Below are 18,093 nucleotides of genomic sequence, written 5' to 3'. Positions count from 1 at the left end.
AAATAAAATCTTAAAAAAAAAAAAAAGACATATAGCTTTAAACAACCACAATAATAATGTTTGCTGCACAAAATTTTAGAAATATAAAGAAGCATGAATAGAAAAGAAAATCCACTAAAATATCACCATAGGATAACTATGTTGTTGGTGTTTCCTTCCAATTCCTTAAAAATGTACAGTTACACACCACACATATATTTCTTACCTTTCTTCCCCACCCCGTAGTTCTCCAGCTCATAGGCACTGAGTCTGCTGGGAGCTCCTTTGCATTTCTGTCCCCAAAGCATGTCCCTTCCCATGTCCCATAAAGTTGGGGCCTTCCCCAGATGCTTCCTGATCCTCAGCAGTCCATTGGCCAAAGAAGACTGGGAGTCCTTTAATGAATGATTCAACCGTTGCTACAAAGTCATACTTAATTGGGCAGATAGGCAGAAGCTGGTTGGCAGGATGCCTGGCCTCCTATACTTGTGCTTTATCACCCTTGACTTCTGCACCAGGGCGGTGAGCTGCCCAGGCCCCCACAGCTGACTCCCTCAATAGGGTCAAGGTGACTGCCATGTGAAGCACTGAGAAATCCTGGCCAGGTCTTCTGGGCTGTGCCACGTGGATTTCACTCACCTGAATTCTTCCCACTTCTCCCTAGTCCCCTTGGTTTCCCCAGCCTCCTCCTTTTCCCATGAGCACACTGCCCCTCATCCCTGAAGAAATAACCTGCTCATTATGTCCTGCCTCTTGCAAATTTCACAGCTTGCCTGCTCCCTTCTCTGTGCTGTTCTCCTTGCAGTTTCTGGTGACTCCATCAGGGGCAGCAGTGAGCACGGGACTCAGGGATGGCTGAGGCCAGCTTTTGGGGGCGGAGATGGAGACCCTGGGGGGTATGGACACAGTGAAGTTCTGATTTGTTTTCCTAAAATAAGATCTGGAATTATAGAACTGACCTTTGTGAGGATCCGTTTCCTTCCCGAAGTATTGACTTCTCTCTGCCCGGATTGTATTCATTTCCTTGCATTAAGTTAGCAGGAAAACTGATAAGTCCAAGGGGCTTTTTTGTTTATTTGTTTATTTCTCCCCAGTCCCTGGGTGAGAGGTGGTGGAAGGCAGTCCACAATAAATAAGATCAACCTGCATCTGTCCTGATTTTTTTCACTTAACACTGTGAGAATTTCCCCCATGTCATTAACTGGTTTTGGAAAATATGATTGTATGTGATGGTTATATATTTTACATATATTTTGAAAACTGTGTACCATAGTTCTTTAACTATTCCTCTACTGGTGGACAGTTAGTTGGCAGTTTTTTTTTTTTTTTTAAGATTTTATTTATTTGACAGCGAGAGAGATCGCAAGTAGGCAGAGAGGGAGAGAGAGAGAGGAGGAAGCAGGCTCTCTGCTAGGCAGGGAGCTAGGCATGTGGCACTCGATCCCAGGACCCTGAGATCATGACCTGAGCTGAAGGCAGAGGCTTAACCCACTGAGCCACCCGGGCACCCTAGTTGGCAGTTTTTACTCTTATCCAAAACTGCTGTGGGTTTTCCCATATGTAAATCCCTGGCCCTCTGACGGATCACCTGCCATGAGCCACAAGAGCCTCATTTCATCCTTCGGATTCTCCTCAGTGCTGACAGCAGAAGCCGCTTCACATCTGGCACTTAATAAAAACTCGTTAACTTCCCTCGTGATCTAGATCAGCTTTCATGGGGGCCTAGGAAACCTATCTCTTTAATATTAAGCTCTATGAAATCACAAGAGTATGCCAAACCCAATTAGCCTCTATCACGAGCTATTCACTCCGTGGACAGGCAGCTCACGTTCTGTTATATTCAACTTCTGACATGCTATTAGCAGAAACCATTCAGGCACTAGAGAATCAAAACACAAGTAATAATTTTTTTTAAAAGCACCCTGCAATGAATGTCTCATGAATATTCATCGCGACAACAACAAAGTCCCCAATTCAAATGACGTTCGTTCGAGAGAAACTATTTGACAAATTCTAGGCAGGGGTAGGTGTAAGCGACGTTGCCAGTGTTCCCAGGGATGATGTCCGCCACTGAAGCCACATCACAGTGTCGGGTCCGGATTTCACGATGGGGTCTGAACTGCACACATGTGCACACACACCCGGGTGCCCTCACACGTGTGTGCACACACACACACTCACACGGCATGTTTGATGACAATAACGCTCTCAGGTAATGTGAGCATCAGCTGTTGATTCACCGGAAAAGTAGAACCAAGATGAAGGAGACCTAAGTCCAGACCAAAGCAACCGGACTACTGCCTTTGGGAGGAAAATACTTGTGGAAATCACCTTTAAAGCCTTTAGCTTTACCATCACAGTGAGGCAGATTCAATCCAGATGGGACTTTCCTTTCTGCCCAACCCTGGGTTCAGAGTCATTTATGGAATACAGGTTAACGTAACCAAAATGTAGATTGAATCCATTTACAGGCTTACCTTTAGTGTGCTTCGTTGTTTTTTTGGTTTGGTTTGGTTTGGTTTGGTTTGGTTTTGAGTTTCACAGATATTGTGTGTGTGTGTGTGGTTTTTTGTTTTGTTTTGTTTTGTTTTAACAAATTGAAGGTCTGTGGCGCCCGACGCTGAGCAAGGCTCTCCGCACCATTTTCCCCACAGCATTCACTCACTTCCTGCCTCTGTGTCTACATTTTGGTAATTCTTGCCATATTTCAAACTTTTAAATTATGATTATACTTCAGTTGCTGCAATCTCATGATAAACTTTTAACAGATGAAGAGGTGCCTCTTAGGGATGAACAAAGAAATGGCTGCTTGAGTTGGAGTCTACTGGTGAAGATGCTGTAGACTGTTGTGATGACAACAAAGGTTGGAGAATATTACCTGAACGTGTGGACTGAGCAGTGGCAGGTTTGGGAGGCTTGTCTCTAGTTTTGAAAGAAGTCCGACTAGGTAAAATGCTATCGAACAGCATCGTGTGCTACGGAGAAATCACTGGTGAATGGAAGAGTCAGTTGATGTGACAGACGTCATTGTTGTCTTATTTTTAAGAGACTGCTACAGACACCCTGCCCTTCTACAATTGCCGGCCTGATTACTCAGCAGCCATCAATGTAGAGGCAAGATTAAGAGTTGCTCAAGGCTCAGATGTTATCATTTTTTGGCAATAAGGTATTTTTAAGATTTATCTATTCATTTGAGGGTGGGAGGAGCAGAGGGAGAGGGACAAGCAGACCCCATGCTCAGCGTGGAGCTTGACAAGGGACTGGATCTCAACACCCATAAGATCATGAGCTGAGCCAAAACCAAGAGTTGGATGCTCGACTGAGCCACCCAAGCACTTCTGGCATTGTTTTTTTTAAAGACATAATGCTGTTGCAGACTTAATATACTATAAACATAACTTCTATAGACACTATGAAACGAAAAACCTCATTTGACTTGCTTTATTGCTGTGGTCCTGAACCCAACCAGCAGGGCCTCAGAGGGGCGCACCGGTACAGATGTTCTGGCCTCTGGCCTCTAATCCCATTTATTTAATGCTGTTGACAGTTCTTCCAGGGTTACCACACCATCTTGCCCCCGGGATACTGGCTTCCAATGACTTTCTCAAAGGTTGCTCCTGAGCTTTGCTGATAGCGGCCACGGATGCCCGGCTCACTGCAGGTGTGCATTAAACTGTGGGAGACAATGTCTTCTCACATTAAATTTATTGGAATTTTAGAGCATAAATGTAGAACAATACATCTTTCAACCATATCTTCCCTTGATTGTTTAGGCTGTAGTTATGGCATTTGAGATGTGATTTCTTTCCGTGTTGACCACATCCAAAGATTCAAACTCTGGTCAGGCTCCCCAAACTTCTCCTAGGTCCATCTGCACACTTCCTTACCAAACCCAGTTTTAACAAGAACCCTGCTAAGTCCATTTAACCAGAACCCCTCACCTTTAATATCTGATCCAACTTTGATATCTGATTGGGCCCCTCATCTGCCACCACACCCCAGGTGATGAGGTCCGATCACATCGATCTGCTGCGTTTCGCAAGAATCCTGTTAGGTCCACTGAGGCAGAATGCCCCTCACCCCTGATGTTTCCTCTCAGTGATTTTCCACCCACTGACCCCTACCCTGCTCCTGAGTGGCTATGGCTCCCCACTCGCCTATGTTGTTTTCAGAGTTGAGCCCATCTCTCTCCCCCACTATAACATCCCGTTGAATGGTGCCTGAGTAAGGTTTGCCTTACCATTGTTAGCAAGTGTCATTGAATATTTCTTTAGCAGTGCCTGCCTTCCACACACCATCACCAGCGAGGAGGCTAAGTGAGGCTCCAGAAGCAGGTTGAGAAAATGGTACCGTCTACATGATGAATGACTGTTCCTTGTCCAGTACAATTTAAGACTGATCTGGGGAAGCATGGCATCAGCACATCAACTGGAGGCAAGACAGGACATCAATTGGAAGGGTCAGTGGTGGGGCAGTGGTCTTGAAAGCCATCAGCCGAGAAATGAGCAGCCACCCCCAGAGGACAGCATGACAAGTGGCACAGAGACAGCCAAGAAGTTAGGGCGACTCTCTTGGGTGCAAACGGTGAGGGCACACAGGGTAAAGGACACCTGCCACCACCCTGCCACCCTTCAATGCTCTAGGCCAGAGGTGATGCTATAGTCAGAATGCTGACAAACGAGATCTGAGACTCAAGTCCAAGGGTTAGCTGTTAGCCGATCCTCAGTGGCCCAGAGCTCTGAACTTGTCCTCTGTCTGATGTGTCAGTCGCTCCAAATCAATGTCAGCAGCATTCCTGCAGCCCACTGTCATTCTAGCCAGTGAGAATGACCGGTCCACCCTGCTGCCTTCTTGGAACTGGGCCCAGCCCTAGAGCCTTAGGACTACCCCACAGGCAAACTGTCTTGACTTGCTGGGGCATCTAGTTGACCCCATTCAAGGGGCTCACCCTGAAGAGAAGAAATGGGAACGGGGGCCCATTTTCATCCCTGGATGGTCCCAGGAATTGGGCAGTGATTTATAAATCTGTGAGGTGCTTCCGGCAACTAGAGCCCATCGAGGACTAGTTTCAGGTTGGGCTGCCCTGCCTGGATGACACAGCTGATGCTGGCTAGTCCCAGGTACCTGAGGGAGACTCAAAAGTAAAATTTGAGGAATTGACTCTGAAGCAGGGGGGGTCAACTTTTTTGGTGTATAAAGGGTTAGAGAGTAAATACTTCAGTCTTTGCAGGCTATATATCTTTCATAGCTCCTCTATTCTGTTGCCATAGAGGGAAAGTAGCCAGAAACAGTATGAAAACAAATGGGCGTGGCTGCATTCTAATAAAACTTTATTTATAAAAACAGGCAGTGACATGGCTGTGGCCTGCTGGCTGGTTTCCCAGCCACTTCATGTGGTAGAGGGCCCAGGGCAGGGGCTTTACTTGCCTGGGTCTAATGATGGTGATAGTGGGACTACAGGATCAAATGATAAATGTGTCTATAATTTTGGTAGCTATGGGCCAGATTCCCTTCTACAGAGATGTTATCAGTTTATTATGGTAAATCTATCATTTATTACCAGCAATATTGTCTGTTTCCCTACAGCCTGGCCAAGAGAATGTTTTATTAGATTTTGAATTTTTGTCAATTTGATAGATGAGAAAGGATATCTCGCTGTGATTTTTTTTTTTTTTTTAAGATTCATTATTTGAGAAAGAAAGAGAGCAGGAAGCAGGGCAGAGGGAGAGAATCTTCAAGCAGACTCTCTATGGGGCATGGAACCTGACATGAAGCTCCATCCCAGGACCCTGAGATCATGATCTGAGCAGAAATGGAATTGGGCAACCAACTGAGCCAACCAGGCACCCCTCAATAGGATTTTAATTAGCATTTCTTTCAGTTTGGATATTGAGCATTTGTTTTTTTAATGAATTATGTCTTTGGCTTTTTTACTATTGGATTGTTGTTCTCTCTTCCTGGTTTATAGAAGCTCTTTATATATGAAGGGGATTAGCCCCTTAACGTGTATTCTGTCGTCGTTTGATACGGCGGTCTATTTGTGTCAGTTAGGTTAAGTGGCTGATAGTGTTGTTCAAATGTTTGAGATACCTCATCATGGTTCGCGTGGAGTTGTCCAGCAGTCGTGTGAACATACAGGTCTGGAACTCGGGTGAGGGGCCTGGGACTAAGGCCACAGATGGCATTTGAAACAATGAGGTGGGCGTGGTCACCCAGAAAGAGTAGATACAGAAGAGGTCATCAATAATGAGCTGTAGGTCATTCCAGAATGTAGAGATTGAGGAAAAACCACCAGCAGGACAGACACAGGGCTTTCAGTGATGTAGAAAAGAAAGCGGAAGGCAGAAGGTTTTTTTGTTTTTTGTTTTTTGGAAGGAAGCTAAATGAAGAAAGCATTTCAAGGAGAAAGGAGACCTTCAAAGACTTACAGAGGCCAAATAAGGTGAGAATTCTGAGAACTGATTGCTGGATTTGGCAACCCGGGGACTCTTGATGACCTTGACAGGTCTACTTTCAGTAAAGTATAGGAGACAAAGGCCTGAGCTCCAGAGAATGAAGTGATCGGAGAAATAGCGCAGGCTGCTGGGCAGTGCGGGTTAACCTGATGGCTGAGGTTATAAATTCAAAGATCTGTCTGAGCAGTCCTGTGTCTTTTGTGAGCCGTATTCTGCTGCGTGAGTGCCGCCAAGGCAGGGGCTGTGTTTAACCAGAGCTGTCCAGTGAGTCTGAAGGAGGTGTGTGGACTGGTGGACCTAGGAATGGAAGCTGAAAATGAGAGGAGTGTTCAATGGTGGAGAAGTGGTAAAGCAATGGTTTGGAGGTGGAGAGGTGGCCAGAGCCTGGTTTATTAAACTTGTTACAACAAATATTGACAGATCACTCCAGTCTCTTCTAGGTGAGTTCCACACAGGCTTGATGTCCTTCTAGTTTATCAAGAAGTACAACAAGGCTGAATTTCTTACATTTTATTCTTGAGTTTACAACAATTCAAAGACAGCAGATGCCCATTATAAATGGGTATAGGATACCACAGATACATTGTAAGGCAAGGAAGCCCGATTACTGAAAGACTTCTTAGAATGTAGTTCATTTGGCTACATCACTGATAGTGTATGACGGGGAAACTTTTGATGTCTCCCAGAAGAGACATGACCATAAGTTCCCATTGTATCAGCTTCTAAACTTTATTTTTTAAAGGAAAAAAAAAGGTTAGTGAGCAAGAATAAAAATATGTTCTTAAAAAGATGATCTCTATATAAATAAAGCATCTGATAAATTAGTGAAAGGAAGATGTTTGGAAAGGAGTTTTTATGTTGTATAAAAATAAATACTGTCAATTTACATTATATAAGACTGATAATAAATTATTTCATGGGTAAATAAGTCTCTTATTAGTTGCATACTTATGTAAAGGCTTTCGGAAAACCAGTCAAAAGCTTTTTATTAAAGGACTCTATATCCCTTTTATAAATTAACTGAGCTAATTGGTAACTGATTTTTCCATGTCTTTATTTTTCCTTATGACACACATGCCTTTTAGACTTTTTGTTGCTATAGTGAAGGTTGGGTAGTAAAAGAAAAAGGAGACAGAACTCAAATCAGCCACGCTAGTTACTTATTAGCATCTATGGAAAATGTTAAATCAGGGGAGGTGGTGGCCACTAAATGTTCAATGAAATTAGGCATTAGTTTTTATTCTGAAGTCTTCATTTATCTGTGTTTTCCTTGGTCTTAGAACATGAATAATTTAGAGTTGGGCTACACTTACCATTAAGACAGATTAGATGGAGGTTTCCTTGTCTGAACACTAAAAGATGTGGCAATATTCTATTCTACTTTAGAAAATCCTGATGCTCCAGCCTATTTTCTGTCAGTTAATGAGTTAGGTACTCTCGGCACCCCTGGGGGGGGTGGTCATAGAAAGAGTAATTGGCTCAGGAGACCAGAGACCCAGATTTTAGTCATGATTTCGGCACTTTCACACCCAGGCAACGTTAGAAGTGTAACTTCTCTGCACTTCAGTTTCTTCTGGCGCAAAATACAGATAAGAATCTCTCCCTGATCTGGTTCACAGGTGCCGTTGTGAGTACTATATAATAGAGTGTATTTGAGTGTGTTTCAGAATAGGTAATGCACTAAAGATGATGGTAAATGCTTTAAAAATGTAGTTTGCTGGACACTTTTTTATGTTATAAATCAAGATAGAAATCTATCGGCAAACAGAAACGCTTATGAATCATACAGCCCAAATGTAAATAAGTAATTTACAAATGCTTTACAATAAAAATCAAAGAAATTATTTATGGATTTTTTTAAAGAAAAAAAAAAACTCTTTGCAGCTACATATTCATTGACTTAATCGTTCTTTCTTTTAAAAGACTGTTCACTATTTGACATTATAACTCTCCAAAGGAGAAAGTCTATAATTAGTTCAGTTCTCTGCCTTGGAAGATTCATTATAAGGCAGAAGAGTAGAATAAAGTTTTAAAATAAGCAAAAATATATAACTCTATACCACAGTCCCCTTATTTTAAAGAATGTAAGAGGAATACGTCCCCCATTATGTTTATAAACAATATACTATTTATATGTTAACCCTAACTCCCAACTTAAACCATAATGATCAACGTTAATGTACATGTTTCCCCTTACCAGTTCAATTATTAGATATCTGATGGTCTTGAGAGACTCTACTGCATTTTTTTAAATGAACAATATGTGATATAAAAATGCTGACCTACTGAATAACTAAAGCGTTGGCCAAGTTTAGGAATATAGGTCAGAGTTTTAGAAAAATATATAGGAAACATAGCACTGTATATGACAGAGTAGAGATAAGCCTGTGCAAACAGGTGATATGTACAGAGATGACCAACCACTAAGGTAACCTACCAACTTCTCTCTTAAAACAGTAAGCCTAAATGTTCCAACAAATGTCTTCAAAAGAGCAAATGGATCACTTGCTCATTCGAAATCTTACAATAAAGTCATGGTGATATTAAATGGTAGTTTTTTTCATAAGAAAAAATTACAATACAGGTAATAAATAGTAAATCCTGGAGAGTAGCAAAATTTGCAGACCAAATGATAAAAGCATATCAATAAAATGTGTTTAAGAATAATTACATAAAGTTAGTATTTCTATAGCACTATAATCTTTGCTATTAACCATCCAAGATTTTGTTCTCTGTCCAACACTTCTGCCTTCTCTCTGTTCTTCTCTCTCTCTCTCTCTCTCTCTCTCTTTCTCTCTCTCTCACACACACACACACACACACACACACACACACACACACACACACACAATTTCTTACACCATCCTGTCCCTATAAATGCAGCCCAGTTTATCTTCTGGTTTTGACTATTCAGTCTTCTTAGAAAGATCAAAATTCTTTCACTGAAACAATGGTTAAATATGGCCCACTGCTTTCTTTAAAGATCTCTCGAGGTCATTCTGTGTTTCAAGGCTAGCCTGCCAAGACCTTACAGAGCTGAAGTTAAATTCACACTGGCACAGGGAAAAGTAAGTTTATCTTGTGCTCAGCAGAACATATTTAAGTCAGGTTGGGAGCTAATAGCTGATCATTTATCCTCAGCTAGCAGAGAGATGGGCATAGTTAAAACTATTAAAGGCTTGGTTTTGGTCCTTTTCATTTTATAGTAGGATATGCAGGACAACACATCTTTGAGACAAGACAGGCTGAAGGAGAACTCAGTTTCCTCAAACCTGGCATTATTAAGTTAAACAATAATAAATTACATTTCTGCTACATCAGTGATTTTTAAATTATTCACTGTAAACATCTTATATTCTTTCCTATTTAATTAATTTCAGAGCTTGAGCGTGTGTCTACATCTATGTCAAATTACCATTTATTCTACGAAAAGCAGCACAAATACTGTTCATTCTGGTTTTAACACAAATTCCTTAAAAAAATGTTAAGGCCATTTAATTGAATCAGGGCCAACTAAAGATTACCCTGGTAGAAGTCAACTATTGATTTAAGATTTTTGAAAAAGAGTCATAAGTGGTTGTCTTGTGTTTTCCTCGTTGGGACTCGAGAACAGTTTGTAGGATTTATTAGTCTCCAACGTCCCCATCTCGATCTCCAATAAGCCAAAGAAAATGAAAACTTAAGGCTAAAAGAGCTGTCCCAAGCAGGTCACCCAATGCCGTCAGATAGGGGATGGAGAAGCTATCCGGGTCCTTCCCTTTCCTCCAGAAGTGACGGACCATCCAGTCAGCAATCCACAGCAAGGTAAACACCTAGAAAACACCAGAGATCATTCCTGTGACTGGGACATTCCTGGCCCAGTAAACGTAAGGCCCACTGGGCCATACGTCTATACCACAGCTTTCTGAAAGGAAGAACATATGTCAAAGTCAAGAACCACGCTTGAAAAGAAGAAATATTTATCTGGCAGGAAGCTTTCCTTCTCACAAGAAAAAAATGACATGTATCTCTGCAATTAATAACTTTTCTTCCACTTTTCCCATATACCATGTCATTTTCTTCAAGCTTCCCCCAAATCCCAGTAAGCCTACTATTTAACAGTATTGCACAGTGGCCAAACCACTGCCTGTTTCAGCTTCTCTCTATATGATAAACCTGTGAAGAAGGAAGACCTATAAGGAAGGAAATAAAAATTAAAATAAGGAGTAACATTCTCCTATTGCAGGTGTATCAAATGAAATGACGATGGGGAACCAACCGTTCACTTACTAATTAGAAGGCCACGGGTGGCCTGTCAGGGGGACATGCCCGTCAATGCTAAGATCCACCACCAGAAGGGTCCAATGAGGAATGACCTGTCTCCACAGATGCACAGATACAGACACAGCATCCAGATATTTTAAAGGGTGATTCAAATACTATGGTGACAGATGTTAAGTACTTTCTAGGCTATCGGGAAAATGAAGACCATCAGAATGCTTTGAATTTGGGGATCCGGTATTTTTTTTTCTTCGAATGTATAGAGTAGGAGGATCCTCTAATTTCTAAACTCCTTTGGTATTAAAAAGTGGTTTGGGGTTAGAGAGGTCCATGTTCCCTGGTTTTTGAGAACTTGGCAGGAACAGTGGCGTGGCGGTGAGCCCTCCTGCATCACCCACTCACCAACCGCAGGCAAGTCACTTAACCTCTCAGATGCTCCTTCTCCAAGTGAACGTTAGAGATAATAAGGGCACCTACTTCATGAGAATGCTGTGAGAATAACAGACTACATCATCAGTCGCTGGCACACAGTAAGCTTTCACCAGATGCCTGCTACGAGTAGATCTGAAGAGAGTCATTAGTGCGACAGTCTGTGGCCTCCCAGACCGTGAGAGGCCACCCCTGGTCCAGGGTCTACACGAAGGGGCTGTTATCTTTTGCTGTTCTGACACATTGGCCATGGAGGTGAGGTGTCTGCCTTGAGTTCTAAACTTCTGTGTGCTGTGCTTAGCTCTGACACCTTTGCCAGAGACGAGACTGGCTTGTCTAAACAGAGGCAGACATGTACCCATTCCAAAGAAGTAAACTTTACATGTCTTTGGACACCTGTCAGAGAGAGAGGCTGCATCTTAAGCCTCATTTTCTTTTGCAGGAGGCTGTTTCTTCTTTAGTGTTTCCCTGGCAAAGACTGTTTTGGGATCACAGAAAGTTCCATCAGGACAACCTGTGTTATATGTGGAGAAAGCATGGAACATGAGAACTTGGAAAAGATAAGACATGGATTTGACTTCCATTTATCAGCTGTATGACTTTGGGCAAGCTTCTTTCTACTCTGAGCCTAAATTTTCTCATTTGAAGAAAACCCAAAGGACCTCGTGTCTGCCACACTGACTTTGAGATAGTTAATAACCGCTGCAGTCTGGGGTGGGGGGCAGAAAGAGAAAGGTAAGAAAGCAGCAGGAACTCAGGTTACATTATTAAAAGCATAATGTACAGACCAAGAAAGAGTGCCATCCACTGGGCTCCGGGTGGGCCAGGCCACATCTGGGCAGTGTGTTCTGTTCCGGATACCTTATTTCCATAGGAACTCGCTCCCCCTGGGTCTCCAGTGTCTAGCAAAGTGACTGGCTCCCCAAGCACGCCCTTGCTATTTGACCGAATCCATGAGAATCAGTGGGACACGGAGTATCCCATGAGAACAAGAACAGTTTGTCCTGTGTAGGGAGAGTGGGAGATGTAAACTTAAGGTATGGCGTCAGGAGATATTAGTTTATAATACGCAGCTTCAGAGGGTAGTTTTAGGCTATGGGAGAAAAGTTACCAGAAGACAGAACTGTTTCCAAAAAACCAATCTGGGTTGTCTATAAACAGACCAAGTCCTGCAGTACACTCTATATTCCTGGAATGTATGGAGGTTCAATAAAGAAACCTGCTATGAGTGAGTAATGATGTGTGCAGAAGGAAACAGCAGTTTTGAAGAGAATAAGGTAGGTTATTTCTATGGGATTGGCAGGAAATAGAAATAAATCTGTATAATATGTGCATTATATATATTTATATAGGATAAGTTCACATATATTTATATACGTAAATTTATGTAGTATATACTATCATACATATATGATAGGCATCCAACTTAGGAATTCCTTGTCTAGCATCTGCACTGAATGGATTAGATTTATCTAGAACAGGATTTGGCAATCTACAGCCTGTGGGCCAAATTCAACCTGCTGCCCAGTTTTATAAGTAAAATTTTATTGGAACGCCACTCTACCCATTTATTTACTTCCTGTCTATTTAGTCTATAATCCTCGCAACATTCTCATGAAAGAGACACTCTTATTATCCCCAGTGTTCTTCTGGAGCAATCAAGTCTGAAAGGTTAAGTGACCTGCTTGGCACTGCAATGACAGAACGATGTAGTTGTGACAAAGACCATATGGTCCACAAAACCCAAGATATTTACTCTCTGGCCCTTTGCAGAAAAAGGTGTGCTGACCCCAGGAGATAAATGCTTATTCACACAGAAAGAAATAAAATAGCATCTGTACTGCATATCCCAAAATAAATTCTACGTAAGATTCAGGTACAAAAAAGCAATACCTGGGAAGTTTTATACGACCTTGATGCGGAGGATGATTTCATAAGTAAAATGCATAAAACATTAGTTTATATTAAAGATTTCCATGGTTCAATAAACACCATATATAAAGTTAGAAATCATGCCCCAAGCTTGTGGGGGAAAAGGGCTCTGCATTGTATATAATCGACAAAGAATTAGCATTTGGAATATTTAAAGAGAATATACAGAGAACTCCTACAGCTCATAAGAAAAAGGAACAACCCAATAGAATGGAAAAGGAAATTGAAAGTGTTAATAAACATATGAAAAGATGCTCTACCTCACTAATAATATGGGAATGCAAATTAAACCACATTAAACTCCATTTCATATTCATCTGAGTGGCAAAAATCAATTTTTAAGCAACAGTAATAGTGAACCTTGTTTTTCTAAAATGGCCTTTTATGGGGAGATGGCAGTGTTCAAAGAGGTTCACATGAACTGATTTACTCCTCAAAATACCTCTAGAATATGCTATGGACTATGATTACCCCTTTTTGACATAAAAGGGCACGAAGGCATACGTGAAGTATAGGAAGTCTGCCAGATATCACACGGAGGGCACACAGCTCGTGGGCGGAGGCAGGCTCCAACCCATTTTATAGCCCAACACTAAAGCCCACATTATTAAACATCAGTTGGTAAAAAGAACTCCACATTGGTAACAGGAGCATAAATTAACACAACCAGTCTGCAGACCAGCTCGGCAGTCTCTGTCAGATTTGAAGATGGGCATCTCTTCAATTCACCAATTCCACATAGAAACATAATTTAAAAAAAAAAAAAGATTTATTGATTTATTTGTCAAAGAGAGAGAGAGAGTGAGTGAGAGCAGGAGCCCTGGCAGAGACAGAGAGAGAAGCAGGCTCCCTGCCAAGCAAGGAGCCCAATGCGGGACTCGATCTCAGGATGCTGGGATCATGACCTGAGCCAAAGGCAGCCGCCTAATCAACTGTGCCACCCAGGAGTCCCATGAAACACGATTTCCCCCCCTTTTTCTTCTGCAACATGGGTAAAAGGATAAAACTGTTTGTGGCTGAAGGAGACTGGCCTGGAAATTCTACTGATCCTGGTCCCATGTGGCTACCCAAGGGATTGAGAGGACCCATCTCTTGGGGGACTTGCAGAAACTCTGCTGGGAAACTCCAGCAGGCACGCTCTCAGAAATGCACAAGGACATTCCTTGCACTGCCATCCTGGAAGTCTGAAGTTGGAGATAACCTCAAAAGGCTATTGACAAAGGAATGAATAAATTAACTCTTAGGTCATGCAGGTCTTAGGTAACGTTAGGTCTCTGAACGCTACAGAGAAGCTAAAACAAAATGAAAAGGAACTCCACGAATCAAGAGGAGTTATGTCTCAAAAGCCTAAGGTGGAAAGCAGAAAGCAGTAGGAGACTACGGGAAGTACGATTCCAATAAGGCTTATGAATATGAAAGACAATACGATGTGTTATTTACAGATTCATTCCGTAGCAGTGCTCGAGAAACATGCTTGGCAGTGATGCACACCAATTTAGATAACGGCTCGGGAGGGACTCCAGTGAGACCAGGAAGTGATACGCAGGAGGCACCAGCCGTATACATGATGCATTTTTATTGATCATTTTGAAGCAGCTGCTTAAATAATTTGTTAAGGGTTGATAAAGCCGGGTAGTAAATACAGGGCTATTTTATCTCCTGTAACTTCCTGCACATTAGAATTTATAATTTAAAAAAGGGGAGCAGCCAGGGCAGCGGTAAGTCACTGACCTGGGCTGCCGGAGCCACCTCTTAGAACGCCTACTCAGGGGGACACCCCAGAGAGGAAGTCGGTGTGTCCCGTCCAGTCCGTGGAAGGTCCAGACTTGTTAGGACCACGTGTGTGGAGTAGGCCAAAATCTAATTTTCATGATTCTTGTAGCTGTTCTCCCCAGCTCAGAAAATAGAGACATTTTCTAGAGAAACTGAAGGGGAAAGTCACAGGACTCAAAAGTACTAGGAACTATAAAGTTTGAAGAAGGAGGATTAATTGGAAGTCTGCATCGTTAACAACGTGATTCCTTTAGACCCTGGCTTTGTTCCAAGACCAATGGCAGGCGGGAGTGTCTCCTCCCCGAGAGAGGACGTCAGATGTTCAAATTCGGAGGGCTCCCAGTTAAGTGGCCGACCCCCGGGCCTCCGACAGGAGGGCGCTCAGTCCACAGCCTTCTCTCCTCCAAGCTACCCACACTCTCCACGCCTCCGTCTCCTCCCTGTGAAATACAGGAAATCATCCCTATCTCATAGATGACACAGTGCAGAATACTTACAACAGTACAGGCCACATAGAAAGAAAATAATAAATATTTGTTATGATTAAAAAAATAGTAGCACTTGGATGTCTCAGTTCATGATCCCAGGTCCTGGAATGGAGCCTGCATCCGCACTGGGCTTCCTGCTCCGCAGGGAGTCTGCTTCTCCCTCTGCCCACCCCGCTGTGTGCACTTAGAGTGTGCACGCTCTCTCTCTCAAATCTAAAAAAAAAAAAATTAATAAATAAATAACAGGTTTGGGGTGCCTGGGTGGCTCCGTGGGTTAAAGCCTCTGCCTTCGGCTCAGGTCATGATCCCAGGGTCCTGGGGTCGAGCCCCGCATCAGGCTCTCTGCTCAGCGGGGAGCCTGCTTTCTCCCCTCTCTCTCTGCCTGCCTCTCTGCCTCCTTGTGATCTCTGTCTGTCAAATAAATAAATAAAATCTTTTAAATAAATAAATAAATAAATAACAGGTCCTAAACGAAGGAACAAGAACCTGACTTTCCCAACAGCAGCACTGGAGACAAGCAACGCCTTCAAAATCTTGAGAGAAAGGTATTTCTAATCTCTAATCCTGTACCCAGTCAATTTTCACCCAAGTGCTGAGGGTCAAGGACAGCATTTTAAGACATGCATGCACTCAGGAAGTTTTCTCCCAGGCTCTCTTTCTTTGGAACTTTCTTGAAAATGTGTTGGCACAAAATGAGGGGAGAACCGAGGGAGCGAGGAAGGGGGATGGGGAAAAAGAAGAGCCAGCTGAGGAGAGCAGTGAGGGAAGGTGGCTGGCTCCGGGATGAGCGCTGTGCACGGGGCTGGGGAGCCAGAGTCTAGACGCAGCAGGTAAAGGGAGCACACTGGAAATGAGGTCTCCACGATCAAGGCCAATGGCAAATTATCTGATATAACAGAGTCTGGGGGGCAAAAAACTAAGTATAGATGTGTGACAGCTGTGATGGGACACCGGGGAAAAAATTAAGGACTGGTATACAGGAAACGATGCCAGTGAAAAAAATAGGGCAATTATGTCCAGGGGAAAAAAAAGAGAGAGAGAAATTAAAAAAAAAAAAAAAAAATATATATATATATATATATATATATATATATGTTAAAAAAAGAAAGAAAGAAAATATAATTATAATGCATGACTTGGCTCTGGGATAAATGATATTTATAGTCATAGAATATAAACAATACTTATTCATTAAATAAAAATTGAGCCTTCCTATATTAGGAGGAAGAAAGTTGGGGGAATAAGGCATGGGGTAAGATGGCCAGATCCTCACCTACTGTGACTAACAGTCCATAGATAATTTCTTAAATTAAGAAAGCAGAATTAGCAATCCAAGTACAACATAGAGATAAAATAACAGAAGTAGCTAGAGTTGCTCTGGAGGACCAATAGTATGTAGTTTTTTACACACACACGTAAAAGAGTTTTTTAAAAGATGTAACATATCTTCTTTCAATATGTGACCCATGAACGAGCTATGAACTCAATTTAATGTAACTGGTCCTTTAAGAAATGAACTAGAATAAAATAGAATACAATGGGTTAGAATAAAAAGTATTAGCATGCTAATAAGGGTATTTTGTACAAATTTTGTTTCAGCTATGAAATTACATGTTTATATATTTTATTTATATATGTGTGCATTAGTTTCAGTATAAACGTTATTTCTTTTCTTTTTTTTCTTTTCTTTTCTTTTTTTTTTTAAGAGAAGGGAAGGGAGAAGGAGAGGGAAAGAGAGAATCTTAAGCAAGCTCCATGCCCAGTGTGGAGCCCAACACGGGGCTCACTCCATCTCACGACTCTGAGATCATGACTTGAGCCAAAATCAAGAGTCAGCTTAATTGGGTGACTGAGCCACCCAATTACCCCCTAAACATGCATCTTACTGAGTGTTGGGGTCAAAAACATTCAAAAGCTACTGCTCTAACATGAACATCTGACACGTTACGTTCCAGGGATCTCATGTAGAAATCTCTGGAAGGAGAAAGAAAATGATGTCATCTTTCTACTTGAGTCTCTTGACTTCTAGCAAAACACTTATCCACTTATCCACGATAAGGTGGAAACAAATGTGTGTTGCTGAACGGGTTCTACTGATGAACGATCATGTTACTGTCAACAAGGAAATAAACCGTCAAGCCTTCCTCACCTTCACAATGAGAAATCCATTACTTAACTCATGGGCGGGTTGCAGGAATTAAAGTGTATGTATAAAGGGTAAGCAAGCATCTGCACACAGTCAGTGCTCAATAACTATTGATGCCACCCTCACTGTTCCTTGGCTGTTATGCTGAATCTATGTTATGATCTTTATTTCAAAGGTTGTTGGGGGATGCCTGGGTGGCTCATTTGGTTGAGCAGTTGGCTCTTGGCTTCCGTTCAGGGCATGATCTCAGGATCCTGGGATGGAGCCCCATGTGAGGCTCTCTGCTCTGCGGGGAGTTGGTTTGGGATTCTCCTTCTCCCTCTTCTCCTCCCCCACTCATGCTAGCTCTGTCTCTCTCTCTCTCTCAAATATATAAAATCTTTAAAAAACAAAGCTTATTGGAATGGAAGTGTGAACACTGGTTTCTAACACTCACTAACCATGTGACTTTTCTCTCTCTGATCCTTAGTTTAGGCTTTTTTTTTTTTTTAAGATTTTATTTATTTATTTGACAGAGATCACAAGTAGGCAGAGGGGCACGCAGACAGAGAGAGACAGAGGAGGAAAGGAAGCAGGCTCCACGCCGAGCAGAGAGCAAGATGTGGGCTCGATCCCAAGACCCTGGGTTAAT

At 42.3% G+C, this 18,093-nt stretch overlaps 1 protein-coding gene across 14 annotated transcripts in view; it reads right to left on the bottom strand.

Annotated features, from left to right (window-relative positions):
- Positions 1–18,093, bottom strand: part of SLC41A2 (solute carrier family 41 member 2) — a 178,814-nt gene that overhangs the window by 53,235 nt on the left and 107,486 nt on the right. For 13 of the 14 annotated variants that reach the window (XR_014313863.1, XM_082739089.1, XM_082739081.1 and 10 more), the window contains one exon: positions 6,933–10,246. The exons of the other annotated variant lie outside the window; for it this stretch is intronic. Coding sequence is in view for 12 of the 13 variants with exons in the window: in XM_082739089.1 (XP_082595215.1) it covers positions 10,061–10,246 (186 nt within the window). In the remaining variant the exon portion in view is untranslated. Of the gene's footprint in view, positions 1–6,932; positions 10,247–18,093 lie in introns of those variants that run through there. 14 annotated transcript variants of the gene reach the window in all.

The sequence above is a fragment of the Mustela nivalis genome (genome assembly GCF_964662115.1).
Source record: "Mustela nivalis genome assembly, chromosome: 7".
Lineage (NCBI taxonomy): Eukaryota > Metazoa > Chordata > Mammalia > Carnivora > Mustelidae > Mustela > Mustela nivalis.
The sequence above is the reverse complement of the archived record's forward strand: the minus strand, read 5'-3'. Positions and strand labels throughout refer to the sequence as shown.